Genomic DNA, 19,792 nt, shown 5'->3' with positions numbered 1-19,792 from the left:
TATCTGAAAGTCTATGAAGTCGACTCACATGTCTGTCAGTCTGTGACAGTGTTTTGTGGATTAGTTCCTTTTTACACTGATTTTTGTGTGTTTGGTTTGTTGGAATTCTGCTGGAACACCTTTTAGATATACGTACAACAGCAGAAACAAATGGCCTTATTGTCAGAAATAGCTTTTGCTTCTCACTCCTGAGTCTCTTTGCAAGCCACAGATTTATCCTATTAGGAGGATATAGACAATTTACCAACAGACTTATAAAAACGAAACACTGAGTGAAGGGGGAGAATATTTTCTAATTGGATGTCATGTTTTATTTGTATTTAATTTAGCTCAATTTGTGGAGATTCTGCCAATCAAAGAAATCTTACATTGGAGTTTGAGGGTCAGTCACATTGGAGTTTGGGGGTCAGTCACTGTCAGGGTCAGGGTCACTGTTTGCAGTGAAGGTGCTTGTTTCTTACTTTTTCAATGAGGCACTCGCAGATGGCATGTTGGGGTGTGAAAGAAGGAATGAAGCAGTAAGCTCCACTGCTCTTATCACAGGTTGGTATTTCTGCATGACTGGTATAAAACAAAAAGGCAATTATCTTTAATTCATTAATAGAAAGGAACACATACATCATTGCAAATGTTTAGTGTATCTAAATGAAAGCTTAATTACATTGAAAAAATATACAATTTGTCACCTCTGTTGGCTTGAAATGCTCAATCATGTACTCAGTTGTGCACTTCAGAATATCTAAGGACACCTTTTCTCCTCCACCTTTTCCTCCTGGTAGTGGACATGGTGGTTATCACTCACCTTTCTCTGCAGACAGGCTGGCAGGAGGTGTTAGTTCCCTGCAAGCACTAGACTTCAACGTCCAAGAAATGTTTGCAATGACATGCCTGAATGCTGTCCCCTCTGACATGAGATTAACATCAATGAACTGTTTCACAGTGCCCGATGGTGTTTCTGACTAAGGGTAAAGCACCTGTTCCTCAAAAGAGTTGCCTGCACACCATCTTGCAGATATTCTACTGACCTGTCTGCCCTTGACCCATGTGTGGGGTACTGGCAAACACTGAATATACAACACTCAAGGTACATGTAGTATTGACAGGTACACTGTCAATTCTACATATATGTCAGTGTCATTCAGGACAATCTGCAGAATAGTACATATTAAGGCCCAAACAGGGCAAAACATGTGGACGTTAATGTCTGCAGGAATGTGTCCATAGCCCTGTGATCCGCAGAAGACAAGCAGTTCTAGATAATGGATGGATGGATGGAATCTATCACACAGTGTAGAGTCTTTGAATCAAGACTAATACATTTGGCTTCTGGGATGTGAATGGGAAGAGCTTGTTCAGACGCGTGTTCTGGGCAACAATAAATAACCAATGTCCAATAAGGTGTCTTTGAGTTCGGTGACCCATTTATTTTCATTCACTTATTTCTCACCTTAGCACAGGTCGCCTACAACTTTGCTTCCATAGATCATCAGTATCATCACAGGTAATTTCCATTCATCTGTTCTCTTAATCACAGGGTTTCATTCACCACAAAGAAAAGCGACCTCACATTGTCACACTGACACGGATCAAAAACTGTTTGCCCTCCTCTTCACACACCTTGCTCATTACCTGGGGCTTACCTATATGCCTTTTCCAGTGCTAAGCACCACCCACTGGTTAAACACAAAAATGGCATATACACAGATATGACTTTCAATATAATAATAATGATACAAAAGAAACAAACAAAAATTAAACAAACAACAAAAATTAAATTACGCTCCAACACACATTGTCAAGTCTTCTGAGCGATGCACTGGAGCACAGAGTAATACATGCCTGCAAACAGGTCGGACCACATACTGTACCATCTGTTATCCATTACATCTTGTGCAATTTTTACTTTGATGTATATTTTTCAACTGTGCAGTAGTACAAACACTGTATTTGTCATCCATATTGGCAATAGTATTTTTATAAACTGAACATATCGTACATATAAATAGACTCGTGCAATTCAATGCTCTTTTCATGCAACAGTATTTTTAAAATGCAATTCAACATATAGCATCAGTAGTTTTTCATAAGAATAATTGCAATAGTATTTTTATGGGCTGTAGTATTTTTTGGCAATAAGTATTTTTATAATCTGTACATAATGCACATACATATACATAGTTGGTTTTTTATTCTTTATCCAGTATGATTGTTATCTTGACCCTTCTATGCCATTGTTTTTGCCTATTTTTTTAACACTTTGCTGACTGTAACAACTTAATTTCCCCAGTGTGGATCAATAAAGTTTTATCTTATTTCTTATCATATCTCTTATCTACCATCAACAAGTCTGCTCAGGCAAAATAAAGCATAAATGATTGCCCACTGTTTGCATTGCTCAGTAAAAAATTCTTGGACAAATTCATGTTGGAATTCTTCCCACCACAACAATGTTGTTTATTCTCCTCCAGACCCATCCAAGCTTTTAGTGCATGGTCAGTCCACACTCAACAACAACAACAACAACAACAACAACAACAACAAATAATAATAATAATAATAATAATAATAATAATAATAATAATAATAATAATAATAATAATAATAATAATAATAATTCTTATTGTTATATGCTGCTTGTCCAACTTGGGTGTGGGATCAATAAAGTCTTATCTTATCATTGGTTTCTTGCACTGTGTCTGTTGTCCTGTGCTTTGGACGGATTTTGCTGGAGAAAGCTGTGATGGACTGTGATGGACCCAAAGACCCAGAACGAAACAAAACAACACAAAACAAAACAAAACAAAACAAAACAAAACAAAACAAAACAAAACAAAACAAAACAAAACAAAACAGACAGACTTGTGTATATATATTTATATTGTTATATTTTGTACTTCTTAAATTTAATAGCTTATCTTTAGGAGATGTGTCATACACCAACTTCACCACAACAAATTCCTCGTATGTGTAAAATCGTACTTGGCAACAAAGCTTTTTCTGATTCTGATTCTGATTCAGAGTCTTTCCCATCATTCACATAAAATGTCTGCAAAAGAAAAAAAGTGAATACTTCTGAATGCACTGGTGGACGAGGTAGGTACAGTGTGTCACAGTAAAAGTACTCATTGTGCAGCAGAATAACTTCAGCCATTGTTTTATTATACCTGACATATCATTTGAATGTGTAATCATCATTATTATCACTTCATTTTATCATTGTCTACTACTGATGCATTAAAATCTAACATTGGAGCTGATGGCACCTCAGCATTATTACAATGTTCCTGTAATGCTGCTGACCATAAAACACGAGATTTGTTGTGCCATGAAAACTGAATTTAATTAATGACGCTGACAATAATGCTTTTTGTGTACAGTTATGAGCGGAGTCCTAGTGACAGAGATATATGTGTAGAATATCCAGGCTGTCTGCCAGGCAAAAGAGCAATGTCCTGCTTTGCTATAAATTGATGGTTGGAGGAAAAAACTCATCTGTAAACCATGGAGAGACATGTAGGATCTCAGAAGCTTCTGTCGCCACTCAGCCATGTTTGGTATCTCATATTTATTAACTGTGTCCACGCATCCCTTACAAATACAATCCATAGGAATGTGTTTCTGTTGTGAAGGAGACCTGTGGGATATGTGCAGGTATTGTGCAGTTGGTACAAGCTGTCCTGCAAGAAGTTTTGAGATGTCCTACTGGACAGCTGACTTCCATGTCATGCAGGACATCTATAGAGGATCCAATCCAGTATGACGATCCTGCAGGATGGAGGAGGTACCTGGAGGATTCTGATATGGACTGCTTAATTCTAGTGGGGACTTATCCTATAGGACAATCTTGTTCTGTCATTTAAAGGTGTTTTGAAATGAGAGATGGATCACTGTCTCATTACTTTTGAAACCAATAAGTGAGCAATCACAAACCTCTTGAACCAAATTCAATAATATTAAGCTGAACCTGTTAAAGTGCCAGCTAATAACACAAGTTAAAAATAAATCATGTTTACATAAACACAACAAGAGAACAGGATCAAATACATCAAATTGCATCTGATCCAGTGTGACATTATGGAGAGCCTTCAGCTCATATAAAACATGCTGGAATGCATTTATCAAGGCTATTTGTCCCTCAAACGATGAAAATCCAATGCTATAATGTAGTGTAAAGAAAGACTTGCTCCAGATCTGCAGAACCATTAACTGTTGTGTGATAGCACACACTCACGGGAGCATGGATGTTCATTTTTGACCTAGAAATAATATTTTGGAAAAACTCTTACCTTACCTTGCTTACTTAACTCTTACTCACTAGCTTTTTGCTCAACTTTCAACTAAAGCTCACAGTCTTCATCGGAGGATGGATTTGCTCATTTCTCTTGGAGAAATGGTTCATTTGTCATGACATAACTGAAGATTTTGGGATGATTGTAGCCTGAGAGATGCTCTCTGGTGTTCAGCAAAGCCCTTCTCTGATCTGATGTTCCCTTGTATCTAAAAAAAAAAATGTGATAATACAATATGCCTTTTTTTTTTTTTTTTTGTATCTTTTCTTTATCTCTCACGCCGAAGTTCAACATACTCCAAATTCAATCATGAATGACAAATGCATGGCAGAACTTCTCTTCATTTGTTGAAAAGAAAACATTTTTATGCCTTTTCAAATCGAATTTTATGCATACATGTAGACTAATTTTCCTTATACTGCAGAAATGATTCAGAATATGAGTGTTGATACATTTACGGCATTTAATTTCTGTACCATTTTCAAAGAAGGCATTCTCATTTTTAAACCCTTGCTGCTTATAGCCATCAGCTGTAAAACCACACTAGGAGAAGAATTTATTACCTTCTGGCATTCTTTATATTTAGTGGAACACGTTTTAGATCCAAGAAATTCCTTCTAACTGAAATGTGCGCATTGTCGTTTCTAAACAGCTTGCACCCGATTTTGAACGCAGCCCAGTTGGTCCGCTGCCACTTCACCCCTACGTCATTTCCGTTACACAACCTTCTCCGAGTTTTGTCCAAGATGGCGTCAACGCAGTTAACAGATGAGGAGCTTTTCTCCGAACTGAAGCGCTTTGGTTTCACTCCAGGCCCGGTAACTGAAAACACCCGTCCGGTATATTTGAAGAAATTGAAGAAGCTTCGCGAAGAACAACAGCAGCGGGGCTCCAGAGCGGGTAAAACCCGTAGCAGCGGGGCCATCAACAGCACCACTGGCGGCGGCAACACGGCGGGATCCAGGCCAGCCAGCCATGACGTCACGCACCTGAGCTCTAGCAGGAGACCGGGCCGGAAGTCCTCCGTCCTCGGCTTTAGCTCTGACGAGTCTGACGCTGAAACTCCATTGAAAAGAAAGGGCCTCAATCACAGCGGCAGGACAGACCGAAGCTCTGCTTTTCAACAACAACCGAAGATAAGACCCGTTACAACACCGAGTGTGGCCATCAAGAGTCAGTTTGGCGCTACGAGTCCGTTGAATAGCAACAATTCTTCCCCGGATCCGGACGGACAGAGAAGTGTCTCGCTGGGCTGGGGAGTTCGTGCCAGATCCAGCCCTGAGGCGGAAGGGAGGGATTACGACGAATCGGGGGACGAGGACGATTATGAGGGGGGAACGGAGAACTCTCGCTCTTTAAATGGTTGTGGGGCGTCTCACTTGAACACTAGTAAGCTAGCCGGGGATTACTCAGACTCGGACGAGGAGGAGGTTGGGGGTCATGGTGCCGCAGACCGACAGCGGGATAGGTTGCAGCCCAGACGGAGCCACCCGCGAGCGGTGTTCCCTTCCCACGTAGTCGGCCGAGGGTCTCAGACGGGAGGGGCAGCCAGAGAGGTTAACCCGCCCGAGAGTCTAAACATGGTGGGAAGCCGTAGAGAGGAGGGGGGAGAAGACGAGGCAAAGAGAGGGGAATCGGACTCATCGGGAGGCTTGCAGAGCCACAACTTTCCCAGGAAGTCCATCTACGTGTCCCTCTCCGAGAACCATGGAGGAGAGACCGTCAAAAACAACCACGTCGACGGGGATCACGGAGCCTCCAGAAGCAGCAGCTCTAATAGGTTCAGCATCGGTTTGAGACCGCGCTTCTCCAACTACAGCAGCCTGTCCCAGACCTACAGGGGCAACCACTCCAACCACGCTCCCAACCACTCATACAGCCAGGCACTGCTGAAGCAGAAGGTGTCTGTCCCGGAGGACGAGCTGCTCCAGCAATTCAAAAGGGAAGAGGTGGCCTCGTCTGGCAGCTTTAGCGCACACTACCTGTCCATGTTCCTGCTCACTGCAGCCTGCCTCTTCTTTCTGCTGCTGGGCCTCATGTACCTCAGGATGAGGGGCTCTGGATCCTCTGAGGTGGATGGAGTCAGTAAGTATCTGACCAGATGTGCTATTGAAGCTTTTGATTGTTGAGTGGCGTTCTAAATTCAATGTTAAGTAGATTTTATCCCATGTGGCATGTTGGTGGGTTTTTGTTTGGATGTTTATTTATGTTTTGTTCAAACAATCATCCGCTCCATAGTGATTGACAGTAATTGAAAGAGTGATACACAGTGTACACAGAGCTGCTGGATACACCATTATGGCAAAATGCCTTAGAAGCTTAGAAGAAACATACAGCATTTTGGTTTTTCTGCACAAATGCTAAAACAGTTGTGCAACTGTCCCAAATAGCTATGAACTGTCACTACTGCCACTAAGCAGAACTCAGACATGCACTGTATTTATCAGTTCCAGCACAGACAGGATAGAAAGTAAAGATATTGTACACTTGCTTATTAGCTCGCACTGCTTGTGTTCACTGACAAGACAAAGTAGAATCCACACACTGTTCTCCAGATTTTCAATCTATCCCTCCTGCAGGTACCATCACAAGATTTTCTTTGTAATAACCAGCTAGTCATCTGACGGGAATGTAATCCAACCCCTCTGAGAAACATTGGTGCCAACGTTGGTTCAGTCCTGCCTTCAAACAGACTCTAGATGCTTGTTTCTGACGAGTTTGTGATCAAGCGAATAACTTTTCAGCAGTCTCCAGGCAGAGGCTCAGTGTTGGCCCAAACTTTCACGAGCTCTCCTTGATTTATGAAGGATACAAATGTCCAGAATTCCCTGCACGAGTGGACAGAAAGGATGTGCTCCCAGGAAGTCTGTGACTGCAGAGGGTTGCCAAAATCTGCAGTTCATCAAGTACAGAAAAATGATAATGCACACGTAACTAAACTAAGTATTAGGATTGATGAATTAATTCGTGTTAGGATCGCAGTTCTTTTACAATAATTTCACAGATCCCAAGAAATGTCGTGCAGGCACACAAGGACGCCCCTCATGCACGCATGGGTGACGTGATACACACTCCTGGCAATGGTGTCAGACTATTCTACTGATCCACAGGTGGTGATAATATGCCAACAAAAGCAAAGTTTGGTGAGAAACAAATAAGCCAACTGTATTCATTCAGAAGAAAATTCCACCGTTGTACTAATATGAAAATAAACTCATATTTTTTTTTTTTAATCAAGAGAAAGTTACGCATATAACAACCAGAATGTTCTTATGACAAATAACATAGCATAAAAAGATTTGCTTTGTCTGCTTTGGAGGGGGATCATTTAAAGATCATCACTAAAACCTGATAATTGAACTGTTGTCACATTGTTGGTCATCCAGGTCAACCGTCCCTGCATAACCTATTCCTCAGTTTTCACTCAGATCACAAGAAGACAGATTTTTCCCATTTATGGAAAGTATTGTCTAGCTGTGCACCATGTAATTACAGTCTTATTTTAAGTTCCGTTAGAAACTTGTACCACCATGCAGTACAGTGGAGGTGAGAGGAGTTTTGATTGTAGCAGAAGTATCTGTATTTATATATATAGATAGATAGAGAGAGAGATCTGGGTGTGATGCTGCAAGTTAACTGTAGTTTGTTTGTACGCATGTGTTGCTGTACGACTGTGACTCCTGAATTCACACACACACACACAGATTTCTTCTAAGGGAGACAATAAAGGCTAGTCTAATATAATATAATCTAAAGAATTACTGTGGATTACTATGGATTTCAGCACCTCTTCGACACAGTATCAGCAGTTAAAAATGACACGTTTCACAGGACTGTCGATTTGCATTACATTACACGGAGATTTCTATTTTCACGGTCACTTGGTGTGTAACCGGTAGTATTATTCTTCACTGTGTTATGAGCCCGTCAGCATTACGTTTCCATAAGAGTGTTTAAAATGCTGTGAGGTTGAATTGTTCTTGAACAGTGTGTGTGAATATAATGTATGTCGATAGGTGGGGCTTGCAGGGAAAGTGGGGTTTACATTTTCCATCTGAGCGTTAACACTGTCATACCAGTGTAAAAATATGTTTCAGCTTAAAAAAAAAAGTTATCTCCCCACTCCATACTGTATAATTCAGCTTACAGTACTTTGTTACTGTGATTATGGTCAATGTCGTGAAATGGCAGCGCTCCAAGTGGCTGGCTGATGTGGTGAGGTTTCAGGGCTTGAGTTTCATGTGCACTGACTCATGTGTTATGTGATGTCTGAACTTCACTCACAGTCCACAGTCTCCAAACATGCCATCTTATTGTAAAAGACCAAGTTTTTCCTTCCACTAATCAAGCCTGTGCCTTTTACGTGGTGGTGGTTTACAGTGGGGTTTTACTCAGTGTGTTGTTTCTGTCTCCTGACTCTATCTCTTTCTCCTTTGTTGCAGTTAAGAGCCACCCTTTTGGCAGCGAATTTGACTCTACTTATGTAAGTAGATATTTTCCTCTGACCCCATCTTTTCGTTCTGTGTACAGCAAAGTAGCGTAGTCAAGTTTTTGTTCAATATATAGAGTACAGGAAGTACTTTGTACACTCGAGCTGGAATGAGATTGGAAATAGCGGACGTGAGCGGTGAACACAGCTCAAGTTGTGCCGTGGTAATGAATTAAACTTGCTCTCGTGGCTGCACTTAAGTGAACTGACGCAGATGCAGGGCTTCCCTTCAACCCTCCCATCTTTGATTGCCTTGAAAGCTAAAGGGTACCAACTGTCTTACTACAGTGAAGTAGCAGCTCCTCCTTTTTAGCCATTGCCGACATCCGTTTTCACCAAACGTTGCCAGCAACAGATCATATTAGCTGCCACTAATCGTTAATTCTTCAAGGAAGTTGATAACAGGCCGTAACGTCGCCTGTTGCCTGGCTAAAGTGCTCGCTACTGTCTGTATTTTAAAGATCATTTGTGATGGAAGCTCCACTAACATCACTGTACAACTGCTACTGGAAGAGTGTTTGTAGTTTCAACAAGTCCATCAGCGTAATGTGCCTTCTCTCCAGCTGATCGCATCACGCCAGTGTCAGAGTCACAGTCTCCCTGTTGAACTTTCATATCTAATCAAATCTCTAATTTAAGCTTCTAAACTTAATATTTCTCAACTAAGACCCTCTGTATTTCCATGAAGAAGCTAGTGATAAACAAGATGTGTCAGATTCATTATCTGAAATAAGTAGAAGCATCAGATCAGATTCAGTGTCAGCAGGATGTCCGGTGTTAAAGGACTCGGATTGGGACCAGAAACCAGGACGTCCCAACTAGAATGTAGAATGAATGGATCTACAAATGATTAAATGCAGAATCTTATGGTATCGCGTGTTCACTAAGTATTTGTTGTTTGCAGGACAAGGCGGAGAAGGACCTGATCCTGAAGCTGCTGCTCAATCTACACAACCACCTGGCCCATATTGCAGGTAGCTGTTAACTCTCTGCACTGTGTCCACCGACTGTGTGAGTCAGTTCAAGCTAAGAAGCTATTAAGATATAAGTTTGGGTAAAGTTGCTGAGTATTCGCTCCTTGCTTGGGTGAGAGTAGGATCCAAAGGCAATTTGAAGGTATGTTGCATCACAAGAGGCAGATGGAGCATGTCACAGGGCCCACAAGCTGCTACCCAACGCAGGGACAAATGATCATTTAACAGGAAAATGGACCAGATCTTTGACACATTTGACTGTATATTCACTACTTTGATAGCTCACACAAGGTCCAGACACTGTAGGAAATGTTTAAGTGTACTCATTAGACAAATAGAAGCAATGAGCACGTTGCTGTTTTCCAGCTTTTAATGGTTACAACCCGGATTGCAAAAAAAGATGTGACTCTAAAGTGTAAACAGAGACCGAGTGCAGTCATTTCCAGAGAAACCCTGTTTACTGGCAGCAGTTTTTCAAAGAGTTCCTGAGCAAATGTTATCCAATCATGTGTTCACAAAGTGGTGAACCTCTCTCCATCCTCGCTTGTGAACGACTGAGCCTGTCCAGGATCATGATACTCTCACCTGTTACCGATGAACCTGTTTACCTGTGGAATGATCCAAACAGGTTTTTTGAAGCATTCACATCTTTCCCAGTCTTTAGCTGCTCCTGTACCAACTTGTTTGAAACCTGTTGCTGACATCAGATTTAGAATTAACATATATTTACAAAAATCAATGAGGCTGATGAAGTAAAACATTAAATATATTGTCTTGGTATGGTTTTCAGTTGACATACTGTATGTCTGTATAAGAATTAGCAAATCATCCCGTTGAGTGACCCAACTTTTTTTTGGAATCGTGGTTGTACTGAGCAAATAATGCATCTATTTGCTTATTGTTTTGCTCGATGTACACGTGATAATTAAGCAGAATCCAGCAGTGTGTAGCTTGATTTTGCATTTACAGTTTGAATGAGTGTAAAACACACAGTGACAAGCATCGTCAGTGATGGGTTGATAATGTGATTGCAGGCCAGCATGACTGCGGGGACCAGCAGCATCCAAACAGGAGTCTGTCCATGGAGGAGGCCTCGACGTATTTACTGGTATGTCCGCTGGTCTGTCAGCATCATTGCTGAGTTTTTCCAACAAGCAGAGATTTCATGCTATGTGGATTAGACATTTCGAGTCCAGTATGAAAGCACGGTATGAGAGAGATGCTGATTTAGAGTGGGGAGCAGAAGAGGAGCAGTGTATTTCCTTTTTCTGGAGGGTGGGGCAGCTTTTTAAAGTCGTAAACTTTGGTTTTATCTCTTGCGCAAAGATGATGGATAGTCCTTATCCCAGAGAGAGATTTGATTTCATAGCCAACACAGACAGAAACACACAGATATACTCACAGCAACACACTGATACACACAACACATGAAAAACACACTTGGTCACATCTCCACATATACATCCGTGCCCCTGACTGTATCCCAGTCCGGACCTGTTTGCACAAAGATTGGTCTAGATCTTTACATCTGTGCTGTTCCTCTCATCAGTGCCATGTGTCTTGTTTTAGGGTCAGAATCAAGAGTTTGAAAACTTCATTCAGACTTCTCTGGAGTGGATCATCCGGACAGGCCAGGATGTTGGGATAAGGTAAAACATGATATATATGAATCCATGGTGATCACAGGCCTTGCATGTGACGTCTGTACTCACTGTGTGTGTGTGTGCACGCGTGCGATTGCAGGCTGACTGGACAGGTCGCCGATGATCCAGTGACCGATGTGTCTGAGATATCTCGGATGGAGTCCACACATCCCAAGATGCCCTTCACGTGCCGCTTCCGCCGAGCTTTCCTCACCGTCATCAGCAGAGTCTTTCTCATCGCAGTTGGTGAGCCGCACAGCATAAACAACAGCAGGCCTGAAACATGTTACATCACAGTTAATTGTGTTTTCCCAAAGCCCACGATTGATTACCGCAACCTGTTTACGGTCGCACTGCCAGTGTCACTACTGACGACCGAACAATTAAAAGAACACAGCAGAGATGAGAACTGTTACAGTGTTGACCGACATATACAGCCTGATTTCCTTCTTTAGAATGTGTCTTTCATTTTTGATATCAAGAGAAAATAATGCTGAAGAAAAAAAAATGGGTGGAATAAGGATGAAGTCCTGAAGAAATGATGCTTCAGGACTGACCACTATGGTCAATAATAACACTAGAAGTCACCAAAGCCAGACATGTTGACATCCTACACAGAGACGTCAAAGAAAAACATGTTTTGCGAAGTTGTCGATTAAGGGGCTTTTTCAAAATTCGTATCCATATTTCATGACGGTTGACAGCAGAAGGGGCTTATTTGAGCAGTTTCCCGGCAGTGTTTGAACCTGTGGATGCCGTGTGTGTGTGTGTGTGTGCTCCTGTGCAGTGGTCGGCTGTGTGTGGAGCGTGGTCTGCTACGTGAAGTATCGATGGAGGAGAGAAGAGGAGGAGACCAGGCAGATGTACGACATGGTGGAGAGGATTATCGGTAAGGAAGTGGTTGTCGCTCTCATCTGTGTGAGTCCAGTCCTCAGAATCCCAGTAACAATCAAGATGGAAACCCTCTGGTTTTTTTTTTCTTTTCAAACGAGGTGACTCATTTAACACTTTCACTGAAGATTAATTTGGCATATGCATACAAAGTGAAATGTGCCATATGGCGAGTTAGCTAGCAAGCAAGTTAACTAGTGAGGAAAGTACTTGCTTAGAATTCATAAAAGACATATTTTACTATAAGGAGTGAATGAAAATCCATTAATTAAAACTCCTCAGTTAGCCTGCTCAATTAAGCTACATCCCACACGGTAACAGCTAGCAAGCAGCAGCTAGCAGAAGGTGTTAAATGTTTCCTGTGAGCCCAGCTTTATATGAATATTCTCACTCCAGTGATACAATGAAAGCTTACCTGAAAACTCAGTCGTGTTGACAGACGTGTGGATTGTGCATGTGATGGGAGAATGCACTGTGCATGCAGAGGCTAAGGACATCAATTCACCATCCAAACCTTAACAAGAATTTTGTTCAGACCAACATTTTCTTTATTGGCCCACAAAGGTAAACTGCAGGCTTTATGGACTTCACAGTGATTGCTAATGGTGGCAGATTTACCAGTAATGTTTGCAGTAACTCGAGGTCTTCGATTGCCGATAGAAGTCAGCTCATTTCATTCGTTTCTCTCATTTTCTTGGATTTCAGCGTCTAAAATCATCAAGGTCAAACAACGAGTCAGCTGGTTTACTGCTTTTTCTTCCCGTGTTCAAGTTTTTATTTCCGTTGTCATTCCACTTTATTGCACATAACTGTTTTTACTGAGTGGAATGTTACAATTCCTTTGTCTGTGTCGTTTTATCAGCTAATGCCAATGTCTGCTCTCCATTTCATGTGAATAGCTGCTTTGGAATATATGAAATGAAAACATGTGCTCGATATCTTGGTCTTTTGTGTCAGGCGACGTCATGGATTTGTACTGTATTCTGTCCTTCTGCTTTAATCTTTCATTCCTCCTAACTGTGTTGTTTTTCAGATGTCTTGAGGACCCACAGCGAGGCTTGCCAAGAGAATCAGGACCTGCAGCCCTACCTGCCCATTCCTCATGTCAGAGACTCCCTGGTTCAGCCTCAGGACCGGTCAGTACGCACAACGCCGCAGCACACGCTAATGTGGCTGCATTCATGTCGCAAATGTTGCGGTGATGTTACTCAGTCAGTTTTCTGTCGTGACTTTTATGGAGAAGTGACTGACTTTATATCTATTGATCCATCAATGGAGGAGCTTATGTCTGGTATTTTACAGGAAGAAAATGAAGAAGATTTGGGAGAAGGCTGAGAACTTCCTCTCTGCCAACGAGTCAAGGATCCGAACAGAGACTCAGAGGATTGGTGGAGCAGACTTCCTGGTCTGGAGGTGGATCCAGCCTTCTCTCAGTTGTGACAAACTCTCCTCGATGCCCTCCAAAGTCTGGCAGGGAAAAGGTAACACACAAAAAGACATTTCTCCAGAGAGCATGTCTTTGCACAAAGGACTCATCAGAAAGCTGAAAAAGCCAGGGATCGTGGGTAAAGAGACAGTTAGATCTGATAGGCAGCAGCACTTCACTGACAATAGATGGTCCTGTATTCTCTGTGCAATGAACCAAGTATAACCCCCCCCCCCGCGAGTGTGTTCACTGTCTGCAGCAGTTTGTGTGCACATACCCACTCAAGTCGAGCTCTTGTTCATCTGAACCGAAAAAAGCAAAGTGAACTTGTTCAGTGTTGTTCAGATCCAAGAAAACAGACTCGCTGTGACTCCGCCGTTCATGCCAGTTGACACATTAATTGGACTGCTCTGAACCATCTGTGCGTTCTGACGTAATCATCAGTTGATTGTGTTTCTCCAGCTTTCCCTCTAGATCGGAGGAATTCACCTCCCAACAGCCTGACTCCATGTCTGAAGATCAGAAACATGTTTGATCCAGTCATGTGAGTACCTTCCTGCGCTGCTTGTTCCACGCGCTGTCAGTGGTGACCAAATCGAGCCTGATTCGGCTTCTGCTTTTAACTTCTTTGTATGTGCGTTTTCAGGGAGGTCGGGGAGAACTGGGATCTAGCCATCCACGAGGCCATCCTGGAGAAGTGCATCGACAATGACGGCATCGTCCACATCGCTGTCGACAAGAACTCACGAGAGGTATGCGCCGTCCCAACGAGCCGTAAGCAAACTTCGACGTCACACCTCCATTCTGTGACTTGCAGTGATGTCACGACATGCTTCCCGCTGTCTCCACAGGGCTGCGTCTATGTGAAGTGTCTCTCCGCAGAGCACTCAGGGAAAGCCTTCAAGGCACTTCATGGCTCCTGGTTTGATGGTAAATGACACACTTAACACTTTCATTCAGAGCACAACGGCACTAAGAGAAGAGAACAAAACAAGGGACTGTGTTTGGGTGGCTGTGTTGCTACACGTACAGAGCAGATGATATACGATCCAGGAAGTCTAGTTTGAACAATTTCTTCATGAGATCTGAAGGCTGATCAGTCTTAAAACAGTTTATATTGCTATCAAACAGGCGGGTGGGTGGGTTCTGTTTCCCCTCAACGTTAGTTATTCCTTAAAAATGACAGTTTTCCTTACCCAGAACAGCAAGATTCCATTATGTTTGAGCAGTGTTATGAGGCGACACAGTGGTCCGAATGCAGCATAAAGGCAGGGTTATGCTTCCGAACGCACTACATGATGGAGCGAGGAGCATGCTGTCCTTACCCATGTTGAAACCAAATCTCCAAAGTTTGGTTGTTCATACAAAAAGTGACAGTTACAGCCCAACACCATACAAATCACTGTGTGAAGTGGCCGTCATTGGCTGTGTTTCCATCAGTGTATTTTGATGTGCGGCTGGAAGTATTGGATTAGAAAAGGCAATATTTGAAGAAAAAAATGTACAAAATTTAGCAAAAAGGCTTTTACACTGAAGTGGATTTTGCCTATTTAGAAAATAAGTAATGCTTTTGATTTCTGAAGAAGTTCTGAGGTAAGGAACAAGTCACATGACCGATCAGCTGTTTCCACTCTGAAAGAAGAAGTAGAGGGTGTTTCCACTGTTGACGTCTTCCCAGATATTTCATAGCGTCTCTTCATTTCCTCTGGTAAAAAGCCAAGTCAACTGGTTTTGTCACTTCTTCTTTAAGGTTTAGTGGTGATTGACATACAACTTGTACTGCTTCGTTCCAAACCAGCTAATTCAGGTTTTCTTTTTTTCACAAACACTAAAGTGTGCGTCAGATCCACTCGACGGTTAGATGGAAACACGACCATTGTCCCATTGTTTTGTTACAGTTTCAGTGGTCTTCAGTTTGGCTGGGATGGGGTTCAGATAATGATAACTTCATTTAGAAATTAGCTTTCAAACCAAAGTTACAGTAAGCTTTACAGTAATAGCAAATAATAAAAGTCAGTCAGATTGAGACCATACAGTTGAATTTGGACTTTTACATACGTTTAGATTGAAGTTACTAAAACTCATTTTTAACCACTCCACAGATTTCATGTTAAACTATAGTTTCGGAGAGTCTCTTTACAGACTGTTGTCTATAGTATTTCACTCTTTCACTTAGAATTTACTACATCACAATTCCAGCGGGTCAGAAGTATACATGCATACACTGAATTGACTGCTGCACTTGCTTGGTCGCAGATGGGTCTTCCAAATGGACAGTGACCCCCAAGCAGCACACTTCCAAAGTTGTGGCAAAATGGCTTAAAGACAATAAAGTCGAGATGTTCGGTGTTGTGAAAAACTGAGTTTGAATCTATTTGACTCTTTAAACCTATAATGGCGATATAAAACATAGAAAGAAAGAAATCCCATCAGTTCAGTGAGTCTTTAGAAGAGATATACGCTGAGTTTGCCCGTCTGAGATCTCCGAGCAGATGTTGGACCACTTGACAAACACTGCATTTTAAGCATACAGAGTTTGTCAGACCTCGTTCATACTGACATCACTGAGCAGTGTTTTGGTGTTTTGTGGTCGAGTTTTCAGACTTGCAGATGATGAAACTGGGCTGTCTGGACTGTGTTTCATCTTCTCACTTGTAGCAACACACCTACGCAGCTCCTTGTGTTATCTTAACAAAGAGTTGAACTCAGCCTGAACTCCCGCTGATGCACATCTTACAATGGAAAAAAGATATTGTTTCACAGTCTAATTAAAGCAGAGACGCCAGAGAATTGAGCTGTTCCTCAGTCACCATCTCCATCATTTACCAGATACTTTATGTGGGAGGATTTGGTGAATTTTGGAACAGCAGTAGAAGGTGACGCTGTGTCAGCGTCCTGCCTGTTGCTTTTGACTCATCAGTTCTTGGATGAGTGTTCCTGCGTGGCTCCCTCAGGGGAAACTGTAAACTCTAACGTGATGTATTGAACACAGTAGTGACTGTGACTTTGCTTTGACAGGTAAGCTGGTGACTGTGAAGTATCTGCGTTTGGACCGATACCACCAGCGCTTCCCACAGGCCCAGGGCTGCAGCACGCCCCTGAAGGCCTCCAGCCTCCATCTGAACACCACAAGCACCATGAACACTACGCCCCGCCTGCAGCACCGCGGCTCAGCCAACTGTTCGGGCTTCTCATGAGATCAGCATTAGCAGTAGATTTAGCATTCTCCTCTGTGCCCTCCTAGCATGACAGCACCAGGCTGCTGCTGCGCCCTCACTGCTTTATAACGGGGAAGACCTCAGTCTGTGTCACGGGAGAGCTTTTTTTTTTTTTTTTTTTTTTTTTTCGTTTGTTTTTCTTTTTTCAACACAGATTCTTTGCAAGAGAAGCTGTTCGGCGGTGCAGTGTTTGTTTTCTGTAATCTTTGTATTAGACATGTCATGGATATAACAAGGAAGCAAAGTTCTTCTGGAATATTTAAGATGTGTGCAGAGACTCTAACCCTCCCTCCTTCTCTTCCACAGTCTAACTGATGCCATGATGGAGTTCATTTGGGCACTGTATGGAAATGGCTGCATGTATCAGAGTATGCCTCTATGTAAGCTTTCAATACAACACAGTGTGGGTGTTAATTTCCTGAAGATGTTCAGTGTACTCCTTGTTATTCTTCTTATTATTATTATTATTTAGTCAAGTGAGGAAGGCATGAACAGACTTGTAGAGGCTGTGCTGTAAATACACGTGAATGGTGGCACAAGCTTTATCACATCCTCTGTATTAAAAGCAAACCATAAGCTCACATTTTCTTGCTGCTCTCTTACCGCTGCAGAGTACATCTGGAGCTGGAGGCGAACGCTCCCCGAGGCATGTGCTGCTGCAGCCTCTCGGGCAGCGTTTGCCTCGGGTTCAGCTGATGGAACAGGGCAACAGGATGTTGACTCAGCCACTGTGTTTGTTGTTTGCTCCATGTATTCCATGTATGGCCTTTTCTTTCCCTTTGTCCTTGATTTTGTTCTAGCATACAGCAGTGCTCCCAAACTCTCCACTTTTGAGCGATATAACAGAATCAGGGAGTGTACCTTTAACAGTCACCTGCAGCTTTCTTCTCCAGATATAACCCAATATATTCCCAAGTTATTATTATTAGTTATTATTTTTATTATTTACCTTTTTCAAGTTGGGTCATTTTCACTGTTGGTGCGTCCCCTCATTGATTTGTATTTCCAAACCTGAACAAGTGGTGTGTATTGTCAACTCTTTGTGCACGTGTCCAAAAGACCAGAGGTGTTTCCTGTCATGATGGAATCTGACAGTGTCAGCACCGGTCTTTGATCATATCAGCCTCTTGTAGTGATGCTACCACTCTTTTTGTCATAAGGTGTCCTGTGGGGATATTGACAGTTTGTAATACCCCCAAATATTCCAACATTGAATTTAGGGATTCCTGTTCCTTGAGGGTTTTTTTTTTTTTTTTTTTCCAGAAAATGCTCAAAATCCAGGAGTTGCCAGACATAATTTCATTTTTAATGCAGTGAATTGAAAGTTGGATTCAGTATTTGCAGTGTGAAATTGTACAAATGATGCACATTTCAAGTGTTCAAAACCTGCTGCAGCAGACAACCCAACTGTGCCTTAAATTTGTGCTTTTTTAAGACTGGCACTGCATTACTGGAGAATGTCCTGGATTTAAGAAATGTTGAAACAGATTAAAGGGTGAGTAAGGCCTGCCATAGATGTAGTTTAGGTTGACATCTTCAAATTTGGTGTTTTGTAGCGGTTTCCTTTGATATTAAACCAAATGCTTCTCTATTTATTATTATTTTTTAAAATCAGTCGTGGTGTACTATTTTAATGTCACTAGACCTGTTACACACACCGATCAGCCACAGCGTGAAAACGGCTTGTCTCATACTGTCAGCCCCCCCCCCCCCCCCATTAAGCCCAAAGCGCCTTGCCCCATCAAGGCATGGACGCAGGACCTCTGGGGGTTTCTCTGTGGTGGCTGGCGGCAGATCCTTTCAGTCCTGTTGGTTGTGAGGTGGATCCTCCAAGGATCAGAGTTGTTCTGGCACTTCCCACGGACACTCGATCGTATTGGGGTCTGGGGACTTTGGGGGTCAGGTCGACACCTTAAACTGCTTGATCTGCAATGGTATTTGGGTGGGTGATGCTTGTCAAAGTGGCTCCACATCAGTGCTAAGACCCGGGGTTTCCCAGCTGAACATTGCATTGTAACGGTGTTTTTCACCTGTCAGTGGTTTGAGTGTTGTGGCTGATCGGTTTGTGTGTCGTATTTTTTTTTTTTTTTTTTTCATCAAGACATCGATTCATCTACCTTATATCCGCTTCCAAACAATGTCAGGATGTGTAAATGAAAATAAAGTGAACACTTTCATAAATAAGCCAGTTGATAGTGCATCACTGCAATCTATTTTTGTACGTCTCCAGCAGAATTGTGCACCTGCAGCGTCTCAGCCCACACTGACTGTAGTGAGGCTGCATGTAAATGTTGGTTTGATGTGACGGCACGTCTCCAGGCTTGTGCTCCACCTTTACATGCGTCCTTCTGGATGCATCCTTTTCCTCTGATGTATTTTATGTAAACACTGTACATTGATATAACTGTAATATGTACTATTATATGCAGCTTTATTTCCATTGCATTGTATGTTTGGAGTTACCAGTATCCCTAACCTGCTAGCCAGAGGGGGGAGGTGTACAATACTACAGACATTTAAAAAGATACAGATGTTTTAATGTAATTTGTCAATTGTACAAACAGCTAAAATTAAAGGTTTATTAGGGGTTTTTAAACCGTTTGTTGTGCTTCTCTGTCATTTGCACACACAGGGCAGAAACATTTCATCTGTGTAATGTTCAAGTCCTAAATACCTTCCATTTAGTACCTTAAACGCCTCAGTTAAACAGTCCATTAAGGTCTGGGCCTAGTTTCTTCATCTCATTAAAGCTTCACCTTTTCACATCAAGTCAAACTCCCATTTATACACTCTTACAGAAACATTTCTGCTTTCAATAATAGATAACTAGACAATTTCATAATAGTAATAATAATAATAATA

The 19,792-nt window shown here is 42.1% G+C and overlaps 1 protein-coding gene across 1 annotated transcript; it reads left to right on the top strand.

Moving 5' to 3' along the window:
- Positions 1-4,554: 4,554 nt before the first annotated feature.
- On the top strand, positions 4,555-19,526 carry lemd3 (LEM domain containing 3). Its single transcript, XM_076721892.1, has 13 exons — positions 4,555-6,374; positions 8,732-8,772; positions 9,683-9,752; positions 10,787-10,860; positions 11,322-11,401; positions 11,496-11,641; positions 12,183-12,284; positions 13,320-13,422; positions 13,589-13,767; positions 14,175-14,256; positions 14,359-14,464; positions 14,564-14,642; positions 16,731-19,526. Exons 1-13 carry the CDS (start codon positions 4,916-4,918, stop codon positions 16,907-16,909), a joined length of 2,700 nt encoding a protein of 899 aa, XP_076578007.1. The 5' UTR covers positions 4,555-4,915; the 3' UTR covers positions 16,910-19,526.
- Positions 19,527-19,792: the final 266 nt, after the last annotated feature.

Source organism: Chaetodon auriga, chromosome 22, assembly GCF_051107435.1.
Source record: "Chaetodon auriga isolate fChaAug3 chromosome 22, fChaAug3.hap1, whole genome shotgun sequence".
NCBI classification, from domain to species: domain Eukaryota; kingdom Metazoa; phylum Chordata; class Actinopteri; order Chaetodontiformes; family Chaetodontidae; genus Chaetodon; species Chaetodon auriga.
The sequence above is the reverse complement of the archived record's forward strand: the minus strand, read 5'-3'. Positions and strand labels throughout refer to the sequence as shown.